Source organism: Haliaeetus albicilla, chromosome 16 (genome assembly GCF_947461875.1).
Source record: "Haliaeetus albicilla chromosome 16, bHalAlb1.1, whole genome shotgun sequence".
Lineage (NCBI taxonomy): Eukaryota > Metazoa > Chordata > Aves > Accipitriformes > Accipitridae > Haliaeetus > Haliaeetus albicilla.
The window spans coordinates 24,159,269-24,178,484 of record NC_091498.1 but is presented as its reverse complement, the minus strand read 5'-3'; the positions used below and the strand labels follow the sequence as shown (position 1 = coordinate 24,178,484).

At 39.7% G+C, this 19,216-nt stretch overlaps 1 protein-coding gene and 1 long non-coding RNA gene across 2 annotated transcripts; one reads left to right on the top strand and one right to left on the bottom strand.

The window, feature by feature from the left end:
- Positions 1–2,883: 2,883 nt before the first annotated feature.
- Positions 2,884–10,056, top strand: PRRG4 (proline rich and Gla domain 4). Its single transcript, XM_009921058.2, has 5 exons — positions 2,884–3,182; positions 6,244–6,407; positions 7,678–7,726; positions 8,466–8,601; positions 9,347–10,056. Exons 1-5 carry the CDS (start codon positions 3,077–3,079, stop codon positions 9,567–9,569), a joined length of 678 nt encoding a protein of 225 aa, XP_009919360.1. The 5' UTR covers positions 2,884–3,076; the 3' UTR covers positions 9,570–10,056.
- On the bottom strand, positions 6,603–11,262 carry LOC138689294 (uncharacterized). Its single transcript, XR_011328175.1, has 2 exons — positions 11,154–11,262; positions 6,603–8,344 (listed from the first exon to the last, which is right to left on the bottom strand). It is a non-coding gene; the product is annotated as an uncharacterized lncRNA (long non-coding RNA).
- Positions 11,263–19,216: the final 7,954 nt, after the last annotated feature.

The following is a 19,216-nucleotide window of genomic DNA, read 5'->3' as shown; positions in this document are numbered from 1 at the left end:
GACAGCAGGATCCACATCCACTCCCCAAATGTCATACCTAAGCAATTCTAAAATCTTTTTCCCTCTCTCTTAATAATGATCTGCAATGGTGGCATAACGCAATGGAAATTTACCTGCTGTTTGTACAACAGAGGTTCCTCATACAAGGTTGTTGTTACGACACATAAAAGATTTCCACGTATGCATGCGGGTACTTTACTTGAAGACACGCCAGAGCTCTTGTGCATTCATGGCCTTGCGCTGTAGCTCACGGCAGCTCTTTCGCTGGTTGACACCACCCTCACAGAGACAGTCATGTAGGAACTCAGGGTGAGGGCTGAGTAAAGGTACACAGGAAGAAGTTCTAAGGTCCTTTACAAAGTAATGGCAGTTTCTCCTGTTTTCCAACACATAGCAACTAAGTATTCTTGTCTCCTTAGCATTATCTAGATAATAAACAATCTCTGCTGCTCTTTTCCTACACAATATTATCTTAGTCCTCCACTGCATTATAAACATACACAATCATACTACAAAGTTGTCTGTTGAGATCTCCACCAGCTAAAAAGCATTAGAACCACCCCAGCTTGTAAGTTACATATTCACTAAGCACCTCTTAACTACAGTGTGTTGGTGTCATAAAGTAATTATTTAACTACAGTCATCGTTCCTCCAAACAGTTTTCCTTATTCCACACATCAGAAGTTTCTGTTTTTCTCCGGAGAATATCTGATCACTTCCATCAATGGTATCGCTCATTCTACTCTTTCCTGCTTTCATACATACAAGTCACTCCAGCACTTAAATAAATAATACAATCCAGAGTCACTGCAGGAGACATGCTAACAGACACAAATCCCTTTCGGTCCTTATATTTCCTGGTAGCAAAATCATTCCACTCATGTGTCTCAAGAGTTTCTTTGGTGTGCAGATTTTAACCCAACCTATCCCAAAATTCTTCACATATCTGATGTTACCAGCACACTATGTTAAATGCATTTTCAGCCTTACCTTTTAAAAGGCTTTTCAAACACCAGTTCTTGTCCTTTGTAAGCACCATACCTGGTTTGGGAAAAGACTCCTAAAGCAAATGTGAAGTACTCAACTGCTTCTCTCTGGTCCCTTTGAGAAGCCAAAAGACACAGACTGATGTGCTTGAACCCAGCCTCCTTGCCAGGCTGCTCCTCTGCACTGGGAAGGAGAGTGAAGGGAGGCCCCAGCGCAGGCGTGTGCTAGCAGAGACCAGCCTCACACATCTCAGGGAACTGCATCTGCCACTCTCTAGCCTTTAACGTTAAGGTTTACATTAAGGTTTGTCTTCACTGATAAAAAAAAAACAAAACAAAAAAAACCCAACCAAAACACCAAACCACAACAAGCCTGCCAAAGTTATTTTCACATGTGCAAAACCTATGCTGGTCCTTTTCCCCCCTCTGGCTAGAAGAGCTTGGTGGAGACAAATGCTCTAGTTTGCTGTTAGGCAAGTAATTAACTGTGGATAAGCAGCTAGTTAAAAGGTACACACACCTCCTCACCCCTGTTCTGGAGGCATCACCTCTCCACAGCTTCTGCTCAGCGGACACCCTGCCATTAGACAAGAGCTTTACTTCTGGGGAATAAAAAGCCGAACCAGGTTTTCAGCATCACGATTAACCCAGGAGGGGGAAAAAAGTCAGTTTTAACAGCAAAAGGTGTTCACAGAAGACAAAAGGACTGCTACCTTGTCCCCAGAGGGATCCTGGGGGTGAGCTGAGGAGACTGCCAGGTTTCTGGAAACGAAGCCCAGGCCGGCGCCCGAGGGAGAGCCCCCGCACCACCATCGCCGCTGCTACTGCTGCCGCCGCTGCCTCGGCTCCCGCTCCGGCCGTCCCGGCGCTCCCGCCCGACCCCCTTTTCCCTCAGGTTCGAGGGGCGTTTCCGCCCCCCGCCCCAGGGAGGCCGCGGCCCGCCGGTGCCGCCGCCGCCCGCGGAGGCGCGGACCCTGGGCAGGGCGGCCCAGGTACAGCCGTGTGACTCCGCCGCGCCCTTTCCAGGAAGCGCCGCGGCAGCAGCCCCGAGAGACGCTTTCCCCGGGTCGCCGCCGGAGCAGGTAGGGCCGGCGCGGCGGGAAGCGGCGCCCCTTCTCCCCGCCGCCCCTTCTCCCCGCCGCGGCGGGCTGCGGGACATACCCCGGCGCTGGGCGGGACGGGGCGGGGGGGGGGGGGGGGGGGCGCTTTCCTGACTGACGCCTCCCGCTCCCCCGGAGCCTGACCGGCTCTCGAGTCGGCTCCGGCAGCGGGGGCCGGTCCCGCGGCGAGGGGCGGCAGAGCGGGCTTTCCTTCGCGGGGGGCGGCCGCGGGCTCGGGGGGCCGGGGCTGGAGCAGCCGTTGGGGGAAGCTCCCGGCAGGGCCGCAGGGCGGTTCTCCCTCGGCGTTGAGGGAAAATTCCTGTTTCTACTTCCCAAGAGTATTTCCCCAGCGGGTGGTCGGCGCAACGTCTCCGCTTCGGGCGGCGATCGTGTTTTTCCTCTGTTGGGCGTCCCTTGGGAGAACGTCGGTCTGTCTTCGTTCTTACTTTCCACAGTCAGCCTAGGTGGGAGAGGGCAGGCTCTCCTCTGGCGTCTTGGGCGTGAGGAGGCTGGCAGCGGCTTTCTCCTGAGAAAATGGTTTCTGTACGTCCCTTCACGTCGGGTGGCTTTTATAGCCCGCTGTAGCTGCTCTGGCAGCAAAACCGTGGCTGTCCGAAGTTTCCGAGCGTACCGGCAGCCCTGTGGGTGTGATCCTTCCCCGTTAATTTGCCAGCGAACCGGGCTGGTGCTCTGCTGAGCCCCGTCCCCGGGAGAGGAGGGCAGAAGGTATTGCTGGCTGTGGGGAGAGGGGCCCGGGGACACGCGTGGGTCTTACGCAACGAAAACTGAGCAAGAGGCACGCAGGACCAGTTTGGAGCGGTGTCTTTCTTCTTGGGATCCATTAGCCTTAGCTGCATGTAGGTGCTTGCGTTAGATTACTTCATTTACAGGATTCATTCACGGTTCATCACGGACACTGGGGAAGATTGCATTGTCTTTTTTTTTTTTTTTTTTAACTCGTGGTAGTTTCTGTCTGACAGGTACCACACCATGTTTGCGTTTTTGATAGTGCTGTGTCAACTGCACGTGATGATGTTTGCGTTTCCTCACTGCACAGGGAGATTAAATAACTTGAAGCAACCTGAACGAAAAGACGGTAACTTACTTTTAATGTGATTTTATGCCTTCCAGAAATAAAACTGTATCTAACTTTGCTGAGAAATCTTTTTATGTATGTAAATAGTTTTGGTTTTGTTGGGTGTTTTTTTTTACTTCATTAAAAAAAATCAAGCTTTTATGCTTAATTTTAGAATATTTGAATATCTTTTGCTGAAATGATTGATAATTGACTTCGGTGTGGATATTAAGTATTTATCCGATCCAGTAGTAAGTGCAGATTGGGACAACTGAGCTTTCTCTAAGTTTCTAGGGTTATTGCCATTGATATAACCAGAACACTCTAAGTAAAATCAAAATTTCAGAAGTTTTAAATCTGTATTAAGACAGTACTGCTTTGGTACTATTTCAGCACAACAGTTTTATATTTAAAATTGCTTTGTATTTGAAAGGGTTTATTTGATTGTTCTTTGGGATTGGTATTTTTTCTCAATACCAGATCCCCTTACTACCCCTTGACAGATAAACATAGTGCTGCTACTGCAGTTCTTCACTTTGGAGGGAGGGAAGTGGAGAGGAATTGAGGTAAAAACAAATCAAGTTCTCCAGAAGGACTCAAGCACTACAATGCTAAGCCGGGTGATACTTTACATTTAAGCATCAGGGCTTCAAAAAGGAATTTGTAACTTAGCTGTCCAGTCTCCTCAGTGGATAAGGAGTGCTGAAACCTTAAGACAGACTTTAAAAAGTCATCACATTGAGGGGGAGGCTCCTTCAGGGCAGTATGTTGAACAGAAAACATGGCTAGCAGAAAAATGCTTGAGACAGGTTATTCATTAAAATTCATATTGCTCTGGGCCATAAAGTGTCAGGCTGCCTCTTTGCTGCGAGTTCTCTATTTGTTCTATGACAAATAGAATCCTCTTCTGACAATAGGCCCAGATCACACTCTCATTAAAGACGGAGTGAGTTGGAAAGAGAGGGGCCCAACTCTTTATCCAATAATTTAGCAAGTAGAACAGTTGTCAAGAGTATGGGATGCCTGCATTGAGAGGTTACCCCTTCAGCATTTTCTGAACATCTTTTACCAGCAGAGTTACTTTATTCAGCAAACTGCGTGGATGCATTTTTGATCAAATGCTAGGGATCCTAATGTGTTTAGCATTCTGTTGAACCAAGGACTGCAGAACTGCATTCAGTTCCCTCACATATAGGAGAGAATTCATATCCATCTGTTTCATTCTCCAAATACTATCTTAATCACCAGGTTGCAGGTAATTCGGAGATGGAGATAGGTGTACTTCAACCATGTCCTACAAAGTGAAAAAAGTGCAGATAAATGGATAAAGACTCTTCAAAAGAGAAAAGGAGCATGTATCGTGGGGAATTAGGGGTCCTAGGCTCCAGGCAGTTTGCTGATGCATTCCACATTAATTAAAATGCATCAATTATCTAAGTTAATTCAGAAGTATAGCTAATACTACTTGCATGGTAAGGAATGAAACACTTCTGAGCAAAACTGAAGATACCTCTTTCAGAAGACTGAAGTTATTCTTGCGATTTGCACTGAACCAAGATATTGATAATATTTTTTTCCATGTAATTCTTTCCCCTTTCCACTTGTGCATTTGTTTTTTAAGTCCTTCTCTCTGGTTACTCTTAGGTATAGCATAAATATTTTGAGCTTAGATTTTCTTGCAATTACTTTAGAATAACAGATTTCCCTTCCTACACAAATGTGTGCGCACATGTGTGGCTCTTTCAATATATACCGTAGAATTCTATAAATTACATAAATATATACTCTAATATTCATTCAATATACTATAATATTAAAGACCTAAACAACCAATATGCAAGTTGCACTGCAATTTTCTTAGTTTTCAGAGAGCAAACCATTTTGAGATACCATTGCAAGATCTAACAGTAACTATTAGGGTAAAAATTCCTGAATGATGTGATAATCTAGCCAAACAAGCTAACAAGAACACGGAGCTAATTTGTAGCTGAATAACTTTATACAGACTCTCATCTCCTTTTTTAGCCGTCTGGCTTGGTATGTAACAATGGTGTTTCTGCATTACACTTGCAAAAATAATCCTCTAGTCATTTCACTTAACCAAATAGTCTGAATTTCTTGGAATACAGATTGGGCTTTCACTGAAAACCAAGCCAGAAAACTAGTTGTGTCATATAAATTTTTTTTTTTTTTTTTTTTTTTTTGAGAAAGAAGCTGTAGCAAGAACAGGCTAAAACTTGACTATGGAAAATGCCTGGTGAGAAAATGCATTCCTGTATTCCAAAACCTTTTATAATTTCACTAACTCTTCTGGAATCTCACCTTGCAACTTATTCCATGAGGCCTCATGTAGCCTGTAATATGCACAAAAGAAGAAAATAATTAAATGTCTTCCAAAGTGCCTGTTGTCAGTAAAATTCCTATCATGGACTAATTTAAAACAAATAAACTTGGCAATATGCCAACCTTTAGATAAAACTTGCTGCCACAACTGTGAAAAGAGAACAAATGTAAAACGAATAGGGCTCTGCTGCCATGATTTAAAATCCAAATTCCGTAAAGAAAATTTGGAACTCACAGATAGCAGAATATTGATAAATGTATATTGAGGATTCTTCAGAAGAGATTTTTTTTTCATCCCCCCCCCCCCCCCCCTTGCCTCCTTCCTCCAGTAGGCCAGTGTCTTGCTGAGTTTGGATCTGACTGAATTTCTGCTTTATGTGACTATGACTTTGTTCTTAAAAGCTCCAGTAAAAAAACTGATGCCCACATCCCAGAAGGAATAACACCAAAACTTGAACAACAGCTGTCATGAGAATCAAATTCTGTTGGCCAGTATAAGGAATACCAGAAATCCTTTATGAGAAAGGAAAATATGTTTATTTTATATTGCATAGTTAGAAAAATTAACAGCAAAGAAGACATTTTAGGAGGAGACCTTGATGTTTCTTTTTCCTGTATGTAGTTGAGACATGCTAGGGGAAGAAGTGGTCTCGATGTGCTCCTTTAGGATATTAAACATTCTTTAAAAATAGCAAATTTAACTTTCCTAACTTGTTCTAAATCAACTTTTTTTAATTAGTGTTTACATCAGAAAAGGAGGCCAATTTATTCATTGGACGACATCTTCTGAATAACAGATTTGATTTTGAAGCATTCACAGCGGATAACCTGGAAAGAGAATGCTTTGAAGAGCTGTGCAATTTTGAAGAAGCCAGAGAAGTTTTTGAAGACCCCAATAAAACGGTAGCTGTTCAAACTGAATTTAATATATTGAAGGAGGTTACTGACTAAATCATTACTGTATCTAAATACTGTAGCCCTTTGGAAAACAGCACCTAAAATGATTGCTTATTTTACTGTAAAAGTAGAGGCCCCAATTAGATGGGGTTATTGCTCAAGATACGCAGTGAATACACTTGAATATGTACTACTGTCTAGAAGACTTTAGATAAGAGCTCCAATTCTGCAAACGAATATAAATGAAACTTCAGAAGTACTACTTGTGGATATACTTACAGGTGTTTTCAGAATCTTTTTTTTTTTTAGTAACTTCTCAGCATCCAATTTGAATGTGTTCCACATGCTGTATGTATTAATTGGCTGATCATGTCCTTGTGTCATGCCAAAGAAGCGTTTTAGAAGAGAGGAGTACAGAGCAAATCTGCAGTTCAGCTATTGCTGAGTATTCCTATAGCATTATCTTCTAAATTGCTACCTATATACAGCTTGGAAGAAACCTGGTATAACAAAAAGAGAAAAATACTTAAGAAACCTTTCAGCCCAATAATGGAACGTGATGATTGTTTGCAGTCTAGACGGCTCTTGCTGCATGCAGCAAGACTCTTCACGATTCTAGGTGTGCTCTGTGCTAACCTGCAGAAAAACCAAGGAATACATACTTCTGTTCTGAAGGTGGAAATGTTAGTTTGCCATTGCTAGCATTTTCCTAAGAAAAAGGTGAAAGTGTTAAATTGGAATCTTGATGGGAGTTTTTTGCTGGGTAGCAAAAGTGGAAATTACAGCTAAACCCATTTAATGCATAACAGTCACGCAACGCAAAGGTTTTCCTTTTCTCTTAAATGAATCCCATTATTTTTCCTAGCTGATATGAATTCAAATAGTGTTCATGCAAATGTTGGATTCTTAAGAACTCGACTTTGCCTTATTAATACTCTTCTGTAGGGATTTACAAAGATTAATTGTAAGCATTTTTTTAGTGTCAGAATATGTGCTTTCTACTATAATCGGGCAGAAATATGAGGTAATGTTGGACAGTTAAATGCACTTCTTTCTTTCACCAGCTGGCATTTTTTCCTTTGTGACATTGTAATATTTATGCAAACTTCAATGTATGAGAAAAATATGGTGGGATAAGCAAGTACAAATCCTTCAGCAGGAGTTGCTTCTGTTCATGCCATTGTTAAATTTTGCCCACAGTACTATTTAAAAAAAATTGTCAATAAGCCTGTCAATTATCTATTTCATATAAATCTGATCCTTTGTGTTTTTATAGATGGATTTTTGGAACGACTATTCAACTAAAGGACCTAAAATAAAAATAGGCAAGTCATCTTTTTTCTTCTTTTCTTATATTGCAGTATTTTGTGTTTGTTATAATAGTACATTCTTAAAAATACACCATGCATTCAGTTAGCAAAATCAGAATTGATCTTTTTACTGAAATTCACTGTGAACTGTGCAAGTATATTGCATTGTCTGATGCAATAAAACATACTCACTGAAGCATCTTACTCCCAGTGGGCTTCATTATAAGTCTGTAAGTAAAAACAATGTAACTTTCTTGTACATTTCTTTGTTTTATTACACAATCAGTAAATTTGCAGTAATTCTGTAGCTGCTTTCTGTGGTTTGGTTGTGTTTGTTCCTCTCCTCTCCCTGCCCCCTCTTTCTTTAATAGTAATATAACAGTCTGATTTAGGTTCAGAGTAGTCTTATGCCAGATGTTTTATTAGAAAAATGGTCAGTATGACTTGAGGGAAGATCTACAGCCTGATCAAGGTCACAAGTACACGAAGTAATATTTGGAAGGCGTTAGAAGACGGACATCTCAACAGTTTTATGTACAGAAAAGGGAGTATTTACTCACTTTTGCTTTAAAGATGACTGTGAATGATGCTCTTGGGTTGTGTTGCACAGATACTATGGCTTCGCACAGCAAGCTAGATACTGGTGGAAAGGAACAGGCTTATAGCACAGTGAAATTAGTATTTTACAGTGTATACAGTATACTATGTAGATGGAAAGAATGCATAATGAAAATAACCAATGTTTTATCTTCAGGTGATGAGGCACTACAAAAGATTAATGTTACAGGACTTCTCATCAGTCTAGTTGCTGCTGGAGTACTGTTAGTTATAATTGCACTGCTTATCTTCTACTGCTGCAAAAGTAGATGCAAATCAAGGCAACCACCACGGTAAGGAATTTCACTGCTTTAAAAAAAAAACAAAACAAAAAACGCCAAAACAAACTCTTGCTTAAGAGTGGAATTTAAAAACCACTCTGCGTTGGTCTAACTGTATTCTCAGAGAATCCAATGGGATTTCTAGTTTTTAGTTTTCTGGAACCAAAGTTACGTGACACTAGCAGCAGTTATGCTGGTTAGTAACATAACAATGTAAAAACAACACTTGCATGGCTGACATACCTTTGGGTGTTTTTTTCTTTGTGTGTGTTCTTGGTTCCAAAATACTCTTATTAAAAGATGGAATCATTTTAATAGGTTGGGGCCTGCAATGGAAAGTCTAATGTGTTCTGTTCACTCTCTGAAGTAGGTTGTATGCTCTTTGTGGCATGTAGTCTACCTCAGATGTGAAATGAAGTAGGCTGGAGGAAATACTTCTTTACCAATTCTTTAGCCCCGCTTGTTCCTTTATCCTAAACTTGAAAGGAATACAAGGGGATTCTGTGCCTCTTCCCTATAAATTTCACATTACTGAGCTATTCTTACCCTGTGGTTTGGAGAGAGTATTTAGCTTCTGGTCTTTATGATCATTGAAGGCAAGTGTTTTCTGTTGTGGGGTTTGGGTGGGGTTTTTTTGTGTTTTTTGGGGGTTGGTTTGTTTTTTTGTTTAGTGTTTTTTTTTTCCAAGTAAGGCTTTATATTCTTTCTTCCCTTTAAAACAGAAGCTGCCATTTATAATGCTGTTAACTTTGTTTAGGTACTTGCATTATGTAAGAAGACGTAGTTCATCTAGCATCTTCAGAAGGCATGAAGAATTTTCTTTAAACCCACTTCCTCTCAGAATTGATGATTCAGGACTACCAACTTATGAGCAAGCAGTTACTTCAGATGGACAACACAATGTGCCACCACCTCCTTATCCAGGGCCCCCAACAGGGGCTCGGGTGTTTAAAAAGTCTATGTCACTTCCTGCCCCTTAGTCACAAACCTCCTTCTGGGGTGAGGGGGGGATTACTGAAACATAACAAACTTTTTTAAAAAGTCTGTGCTACCTTGCATATTGCAAGACAGTTTACAAAAATGTGAAAGATCTTTAGCACAACTAGGAGCAAGTGAAGGTCCCATTTGGGAAAAGAGGTGATCTGTTGCAAAGGCTGCAGGACTGTTCTTTGCACAAGGTTATTGCGCTAAGAGGAGGGAATGCATAAAGAGTGAGTCTTGTACTGCCACCCTCTTCTATATGCACTTTGAGCCATCCCATCATACTATTGATGTTTCATTAATAGTTTCATCTCTTTTTTCTTCAGAAGGAACAGTATTTTAATTGGTTTTATTGTCACTAACCATTTTTTGTGACTATTAATACTTTAAACCACTGTAAGAAGTCTGCTTTGTTGTTTGATATATTCACTTCATTGCTGTTGAATTATCTATTCATTCTAGTAATAGATTTGAGTATGAAAACTATTTCATGATTTGATCTTTCAAATGTATATATATTACTGCTTCTGGATTACAATGGTTTGTTTTAGACATTGCTGGTTAACACACTACTCAATGTGTTTTATTTTTGTACTTTCAATTTTGGATGAAAAGGAGCCATTAATTGCATGGCACACTACCCATTCAGACAAAGTATATTTTTATCAAATGGTTTTGATGTTCAGCACTAAACACCAGGTCGAAGTGAATAGGTAGAGAGGATGTTAAGCAAATAGCTAGAGGCTTGTCCCTTGTTAAAAAAGTACCCACCTTTCACAAATAATGTTTCTCTTGCAGTTTAAAAATTTAAATGTTGAAAAAGACATTTAGCTTGGGGAATCAAAGGCCAAACTACCCCACAGGAGCACTTTGTGTCAGTATGTATTGCCCTACTGGCATGACAAAATCATACTTTTAAGTAGAATGTAATATCATATTAGGTAAATAACCAGTATCCACAGAGCAATAGTCATGAATTTCAGGGAGTTACTGGTTAACTGTATCAACCCAATTTCTGTATCTCCAGTTGTAGCCACCCTTAATTTTACACCTTATTACAATATCAACCCCCAGCATTATGTGGCCTACAGATCTTGCGGAGCAAGTCACAGACCAACATTGCTGTCCCTTTACCTCCTAGTCAAGTGGCACTGTAGTGGAAAAGGCTTCCCATAGCCACAGGAAGCCATATTAGAGGGTCTCACAGAGAACATGTCGGGCTGCTGTTTTCTTGTATTACAGTAGCTATATAGTTGGACACATGCAGTAAAGTTTTTTAAGAAGCAACAAATACCACCCCCCCACCCCCCCATTTGACCAATACTGGCAGCAGCAAAAGGTATTTTAATTTGGTGCCTAAAATGCACTTCAAAGGCTGAATATTTATATGTAACATTTCACTGATTTTTATGTTTTTTAACATGCTAGTGCTGTTGAGTAAGATGCGGAGATTTGCTGTGAGAGTTTTAATCTGTAAATGCTTTTGTAAAGAAGAAAATGCTCCAAATCTTGGAATATGAAGAGGGTACATTGAAAATGCTACACAAGGAGGTCTTGCCCTTTGAAAAATACATACAACCCACCTGGTATCAGTGGACGTTTGACTGTGTTCTTATTGCTAAAGCTTCAGCTTCAGATTTGGCTTTTGACAAGTTGCAAACCTCTTTGCAGCTTCTTTCTTGTTGAGAGATGGGGGAATCCCCTTGTTGGGAGAGCTTCAATTCACTTTTGCCCTACTTGAAAAAGCATTTTTAAGTTCTTGGAGGTTACTATTCTGCAAGACTGAAATAAGTGGATTGTGCGAGATCACGGTTGATAACCAAAATACAGAGTTATGATGAATTACAAGCTTGCAAAAACATTTCTCCCATATTTCCTTTTCATTTAGCTACCAGTTTTAAAATTTGTTAATGTGCATCTTGAGCTATAGAGCACGCTTTTCTCTAGATTTTTCCTGGGACTCAAAAATTGCTAATTTAATGGGACTGATAGGAGCACTTTCAAGGAAAGGGATTTCACAGGGCTTGTGAGAGTTCAGGTTCCGTAATGTTACTACAGTGATGTACACATCTGGCAAAGTCATGTTTTAAATAAACTACAGAAATTGTACAGAAACCTATTTAATCACTTGAAATTTGATTCTTCTCCTATTCCTACAAATCATTTGCAAATGATTCCATGCAATGCAAGCAAAAATCTTGTTCTTCATAATTAATAAAAAACCTTGACATGGTATAACTGTTAAACATAATGCTATAGCGTTTTGGGCAGTAAACTGCACCTTGTGTAGGGAATAACACTTCAAATTTACTCAAAGAAGCTGCACTTAAATCCTGAAGATATTCAAAATATGCAGTGACTGACATTCAAATACTGGTTGCGCAAAACACGACGATTTGCAAGACACATTCTGCTTATTTTAAATAAGGAGCAATGTTTAAAATTTAGTTGAGAATAATGTAAACTTACCTCTCCTTGTAAAGGGAGAAAATTCCTTTGAATGGCAGTTGTTTGGGCTGAGTTTTTCTTCTTTCATACATTGACTCCTGGCCCAAGATACTCTTACCTTGTACCTTGTCTCTTTTTAGAACTTCTGATTCATCAGGGTTAGCAGACAAAAAAATCAACAAGAGGTAGACTATGGTGACTTGTGAATGCAGAAGTGTTGCCACATTTCCAAATTTTACATGCAATTTCCTTTGAAAATGCAGTTGCTATTAGAAAACAGCATATTTAAATGTCCTTAGGTGGGAAGAGGAGGTGGTGGTTGATTTTGAGGAGTAAAGCAGCAGCAACTTTAATCTAATTTGTATACAGATGTAAATCATCAGTGTTTTGACTTCCAGACTTTCTTTCAAGGGCCAGTAGGAAAGGCAGTGGATTTTAAGTGAATTAACAGAGATCTACTACGACAGTTGAAAACTGAAGTGTCTCAACAGAACACTGGGAAAAATTACATAGTACATAAATTCTGTTTCCCTCAGAACAGGTTTAAACAGGTCACACTAAATGCTGTTAGCCATTGCCTTGAACAATTTTCAAAAACTTAGCCCTTTCAGCATCATACAAGATTACAGCATGCAACTTTTTATAAATCAGAACAGATTATCAGTTAGAGCAAATAACTTGAGGGTCAGAAAAGTGGCCACTGACTCTGTGAACAGAAAAATAAATCAATCTGGTTTTTGCTTCAGTGAAATAAAAAAGCCTACTATGTGATTTATTAAATCCTCTGAAGAATAATATCGTAAGCATTATGTATTTCTAGGTTTTTGGGTTTTTTTTTGTTGGGGTTTTTGTGAATTCATTAGAAGAGCAAAACCAAAGTACCAAATGGAAGTGCACTTCCTCACCACAGTTCATGAAAATATGAGTCATGAAGCATTTGATTCTGGTCCTATCATAGTCTATGGCAAGCTTTTTATTGGCTTCAGCTGAACTGGGATTGGAGCCAAAAATGAAATAACTGATCACTTCAGGTAATAGAAAGTATAATACTCTGCCAAATTATTTACCACAATGCTGTTGCCAAACATGATTTAGAGTATTCTATTGTTTTAATGATGCCTACTTATATTAACTAGAACGTTTGAGGCTGATCTGCCCCTAAAAAGTGTATTTGAAATTTGGAAGTGAAAGAAAATTCCAAGTCTTTCCTCAGATTACCAGCTGTGAATAAGCTGCATTAGTTACCTGCAGGTTATGAGCAAACCTGTTTGATTACTTTGATCAACAGTACAGGTTCATTTAAAGCTTGCTTTTTTTTTTTTTTTAAACCAACAACAAACCAACAAACTTTTCTATTCAGTCCTATCTGCCAGCAAAAGCATTATTGCTGCTATCCTCACTTGTTCCACGTAGTGTAGAGAACAGGAAGGAAACCCCAGGTTTGAAAGCCATCTTTCAAACACTTCAAGCTTACCCTTTCTATACTGTAAATGTCCTTCAATTAATTCCTATCACATACAAATTTGTCACTCTTATCATTTTCACAGTCGAGAACTTGGATGTATTTTCCTCTCAGAAATCCTAAGCACATCTTCCCAAATACCCTGCTCTTTATTCAGGTGTTAACTTTTGACTGTTTCAGTCATCTTGTTACTTAATCTTATGAACATATTTCCTTCTACTTATCTGACAGAGCCTTCTGAATGCACTGGGTTATATTTTAATTCTAGCTTTGATGTTAAGTGCTGTAATTTTGTTGGGTGACGGGTAGCAATATTATAAACTCTGCTAGTCTCTATATTATTTTGTAAAACAATTTCCAAATAAACATTTATGCAGGTTAATCATAGCAAAAGAGAAAATGCTAATTTAGCCTATGATAAAAAGTTAAAAAACCTCTGACAACTTTTTTTTTTTCAATGAAGTTGGTAACAGCATGCACTCTTAAAGATGGGTCAAACTTGACAAGGGGAAATGGTTTTAAACTAAAAGAGGGTAGATTCAGACTAGATGAAAGGAAGAAATTTTGTATGACAAGGGCAGTGAAACACTGGCACAGATTGCCCAGAGAGGTGGCAGATGCCCCATCCCTGGAAACATTCAAGGTCAGGTTGGATGTCCCTGCTCATCGCAGGGGCGTTGGGCTAGACAACCTTTAAACATCCCTTCCGACACAAACCATTCTATGATTCTTCATGCCATGTAGCACCTGTTGACAGAGAAAAAGGGTCATGGTTCGTTTTCTTTAACATTGGCAATTTCTGCTCTGGACAGAAGCTTCTTACTTCACTGCTACAGTTCATGAACTGCAGTCACTGAAGATGAAGACTTGAATTCAAGACAAACAAGCCAACTTAACCAGGTGTTGTACCCTTCCATCCTCCTCGACTTTCACCAGACCTTTGGTGTGAAGATTTAACACAATAACGTGACCAAAAAATAGCCACTTTCTTAGGGTTAGTGAAGTGAGCAAGACCACTCCAGCGAGGACCAGAACAGGCATGCAAAAGCAATGTGGGAAGCAGGACTTTCTCGTTTGGTAATGGTGATTTCAATCTGAAGTGAAAGTATGCATTGTGCAACGAGAATAAACTTATGCAGAAAGGTAGGAGGGATAGATGAGGGCAGCTAGATACAGCAAATCCTGTAGCACAGTGAATTACACTACATTAAGCCACTCCTGTTTTGCCCACTGGAATACAGTAGTCAGATTTGTGGTTGGGAGAAAAAGCACACAAGATGAGTTGAGCTAGCTGGTTAAAATTCTCCAAAGAATAACAGAATCTCCTCCTACATTTGAACAGTCAATGAAGCTTTTTAATCAGTCAACTGAACTAAGACTTGGAATACAAGTGGTGGAATATAGATGCTTCATTCTCATTAAAAGTCTTGGGGAAAATAAGAATCCCAGTTCTTTGGAAAATGTCTTTTATGTCATCTGTTTACAATATTATGACTTTAGCTATACAGTGCCCATGTACAAAAATGAGGATGTTCTATCTACTGGATTTCAACAATCCTGAAAATTACATGGAAGTTGAACAAATTTACAGCATTTTGACAGTACTTAAAAAAAAAAAAACCACAAAAAAACCAAACCTAGCCAAAACTCAGATTAGTAAAATTTCCCATTCAACTTTTAATCTCTGTGTCCATTTAATAGAAAACCAGCCCATTCACTTTGAAATGTCAAAAACAATTACAGCAAAACTGCCCTACTAATTTGGCAAAATACTGAAATGTCAGCAAAAGACTAGCTCCAGCTGGGAACAGCAGGTCCTATGATGTACCAACAAGGAAAGCAATAGTAGCTCCATTAGTGTTTAAACTACAATTTAGGTTGCTGTTCATCCCAGTGGGACTAACCTTCCCAAATTTTCACCAGGTGGACACCATTCCTCTATTTTACCATAAAATACATTATCTTTTGCATAACTTCACAATGGCAACTACACCAATTCCTTATATGGAAAATAACAGAACAGTATCAAATGTATTTTGACTATTTTTGATGCAGTAAATTTTGTCCATGTTGAAAATACATATAGCTAGATTAAGTACTTTTGCTTTACATTTCACTTCCTTCTGTTTTTTTTTTTTCTTTTCTTATTGTTCCACCTATAATTTGCTATTGAACTTTTTTCCTTCTCTGACTCCTTTTTCTGTGTCTATTCATAATCTGCTATTGTACACACTCCCCTGATTGCTGCTTAATTTGGGGTTTTTTTGGGGGTGGGGGTTGGTTTTTTGGTTTTTTTCCCTGGACATGGTTCCCAAGCACTTGGTCCTCTCCACCCTCTGAAGACCACTCTTCTTGCAGAGCTTCCCTAATCTCTTCGTAGAGATAGCAAGACCTTTAGCCCCTCCTTTCCCTCCTGCTTTCTTTGCATAGCACTTAGACTACAGAAACACTGAAACAAAAGGGGACATCAGATGCAGGCATCTTGCTGTCTATATTCTGGGAGCTTCTAGAAGCCCACACTTTAAAGGTAGCAGCCAGACTTCAAAGGTCAGGAAAAATGTTTCAGTCTAGAAATTGGTACACTTAAACACAAGTTTTGAAAAGGCCTTATAACAGGTTTTAAATTTCTGATGCACTGCCTACTTCATTTAGGAATTAAGAAACACCTGTGATCGCTCAAGTTGTTCAAGCAGCTTCATTTTAATTTCTCTGAAGATCAGCAACTAAGTATTGAATACATAAACATCCAGTATTTAATGTTAAATACCCAGCATGAATATGATACAAAGGAAAATATCTAGTAAGAGTTAAAGTAAAATACTGCCTGTTAAAACTATGAGTTTGTTCAAGAGCAAAGGTTTTATTTAAGTCTTCTTTTTCCTACATGTCATTACTCCCACTTACTTTATACGAGTTCTGTCGCTTACTGGTTCCCTTCATAAATCATCCAGCAAAAAAGCAGACAGCTTTCTCGTGAGCAGGTGAGTTGAATCAACACAAGTGCCAGTGGTGGCACCTTGGAAGGTGTGAAACCACACGACCAGGAGTATTGGGAAAGTGAAGGAAACAAGGCCTTCCGTCTCATTGCTGCAGTAAGCTTTATACCCTGCTCAGTCATCTCTTGCCATGTGAGGAGAAGCACCATGGTTTCATAGATCAACTTTAGTTCAACAGAATGAATTCTGAAGATTTTGCTTCATTTGTTTGTACATATACTTAAGCTTTTTATCAAATAAATGCACAGAGTAGTATATGTAAAGAAATGCAAAGAAAGAGACTATTTGCTGTGAGGCTCCAAGATCAAGTGTGTTCTTTGAAAGGCAGCACTTTCTTCCCTATTTACACATTTCTTAATGTCTAGCTTTATGTTTAAAGAGGCCATGTGCCAAATTAAATGCAAAATCTAATCTGTTAGACAACTGCAATTTTCTGCTTTGGTCAGAATCACAATTACAACAAAAAAAAAAACAGTCAGTGATTAATAATAGGCCTAACCAAGACTCATGTTATTACTGCACAATAGCTGATCTACTTACCCATTGCTGCTCATGGAAGATACCACAGCCTAGCAGGACACATACAAAGCCTGCACTAAGGTGCTGCATCCATGATCTGTAAGTGGATGCTTGGTGTCCATCAGCATTCAACAGAGAAAGACACTGCAGAAATTTTATTTTGCACTCTTTTTAGAATTTTAGTAAGTCAGACCCAGCTCACCTTTGGCCTGAACTTCTTCAAACTGATCAGACACGTTCAAGTTATTTGAATGTTTTATCTTTGAAACATTAGTTTTCAAAAAAGAATGTTCTCAAGTCTCTGAAACACTGTTTTCAAACAATTGTGAAGATTCATTCTTTCAGCACAAGGCTAACTGTTAAGCTTTTTTAGAGCTTTTGTTGACAAATGGTTAGCCACTGAAAGCTAACCACTAACGTTTGTGTATGGTAGCGAACTATTTATGATACTGTGATAGTTCCAAAATAAAGTATTATAATGAACCGAAATACAATCCTTTTTGTCCACTTTCAACAACTAAGCTGTAATCTCAGACTTGCAGTGTTAACCACATGCTGTGCCTTTAACTACTTCCTTCTATCAACAACAGCTGAAGCTGCTGATCCAGCATATGCATCTGACTATTCTTCCATGATTCTTTTCAGCCCATCAAAAACTGCCCTGAAGCATACCAAGAATTTTGCTGCAAAACCAACAGTTTACAGATTTAGCTGAAAACCTCTTAATGAAAGAACAAAAATATATTTTGGCACTTAAACATGAGGGGAAGAGCCAAGACAAGACCAAAACCAGGCATCATCTGTTATGGAAAGGCAAAGGATGGGAACAATGCCCTCTATGGAAGAAGAGGGCATATGGGGACAGACATTGGAAAAGCCCCATAGAGCCAGGTTTGTTGTACCTGCAGTAAAAAGGATGCCAAAAGCACAGGCAGCAACTGCTGGCCCTATGAAGAATCACCCCATTCAGCAACAGCTGCTGCCGTATGCACAAGGACTCTCAGTGGCACTATCCTGGTATTTTAACATCTCTGGTACTGTTAAAGCTGTAACATACCATGTAGCCTTCTGCCTGGCCAGTCTTGTATATGTACAACATACAAAATAATCACACTCAACTCAAACACTGGCTGACATTTTTCTGTTAACATGGGTAATAATAGCAGCACACTAAACAACAAAGAAGTTAATAAATAAATAAATCAGTTACAAATAAATAAATCAATGCCAAGCATGAATTGGAGCATTATTCTGGCCCTAGATTTGTGACTGATATATTGGTTTTAATTATGATCAAATCACAGAAAACTGCCAACTACCATTAGCTTGATCCTGCATTTCATTTGGCAGTCACTTTAAACATAAAACTAGACCTCAAAAAGCAATATTGCCAGTCAGCATTGTGTAACATTAAATTATTTAAACAGAAAGAGGAAAATAGGAAAGTTTCCCTAAGGGGCAGTGTGTATTAGCTAACACAGTTCTGCAACAGAGCTGGCTTGATTTCAGCTGAACTGGCACATGGGCAGAGAAGCCCATTACTGTCCACAGAGGTATATCCCCAAGCACTCCTAGACTCTAGAGATTTCTACACTGAACATACCATGAGCCAAGTCAACCTCTCATCATCAAAAGTAAAAGTTCCCTTTTTCCTGCCATCTCTTTCCCTTCCTAGCTGCTTCTGGCTGCACACTACCACTGCTTGCCCTCAGCCAGCACTCATTTGATGCAAAGCACGCTGATTCAGCTCAGCAAAATTACAGAAAAATGACCTCTGGCAAAAAAGTAAATGTTCTTTTGCCAGTGGAGTGAATTTACTGCTCACCTTGTGGCCAGAGCACATCGCTAGAAGCAGGAGGGTGGAACAAGGAAGGAGAAAGGAAAGGTGAGGCCTCTTCTTTTGGGTGTCACCAAGCAGCTGAGGCAGCCCAGCCCTGCCGCCAGACCACACCTGTAGGCAGCAGCACATGCTTCAGCTTTCAAGATCACTCCTCAGACATTAGGCAGATGATTCCCATTAAAGTGTTACCTTAAGTACTTAAATCTGTCTTCTAACCATCCCATGACATTTTTGACTCTGTAAAGGATTTGTTACATTATTTTTCCAAGTAGAGACTCTTCATTTAGGGAAAGAAATGAGGATCAAAAATTCAGTACTGCCCCAGGCCGGTATGCTGCACAGATTGTGTTACAGTGCTATAATTTAAGATTTTGCTCTTAG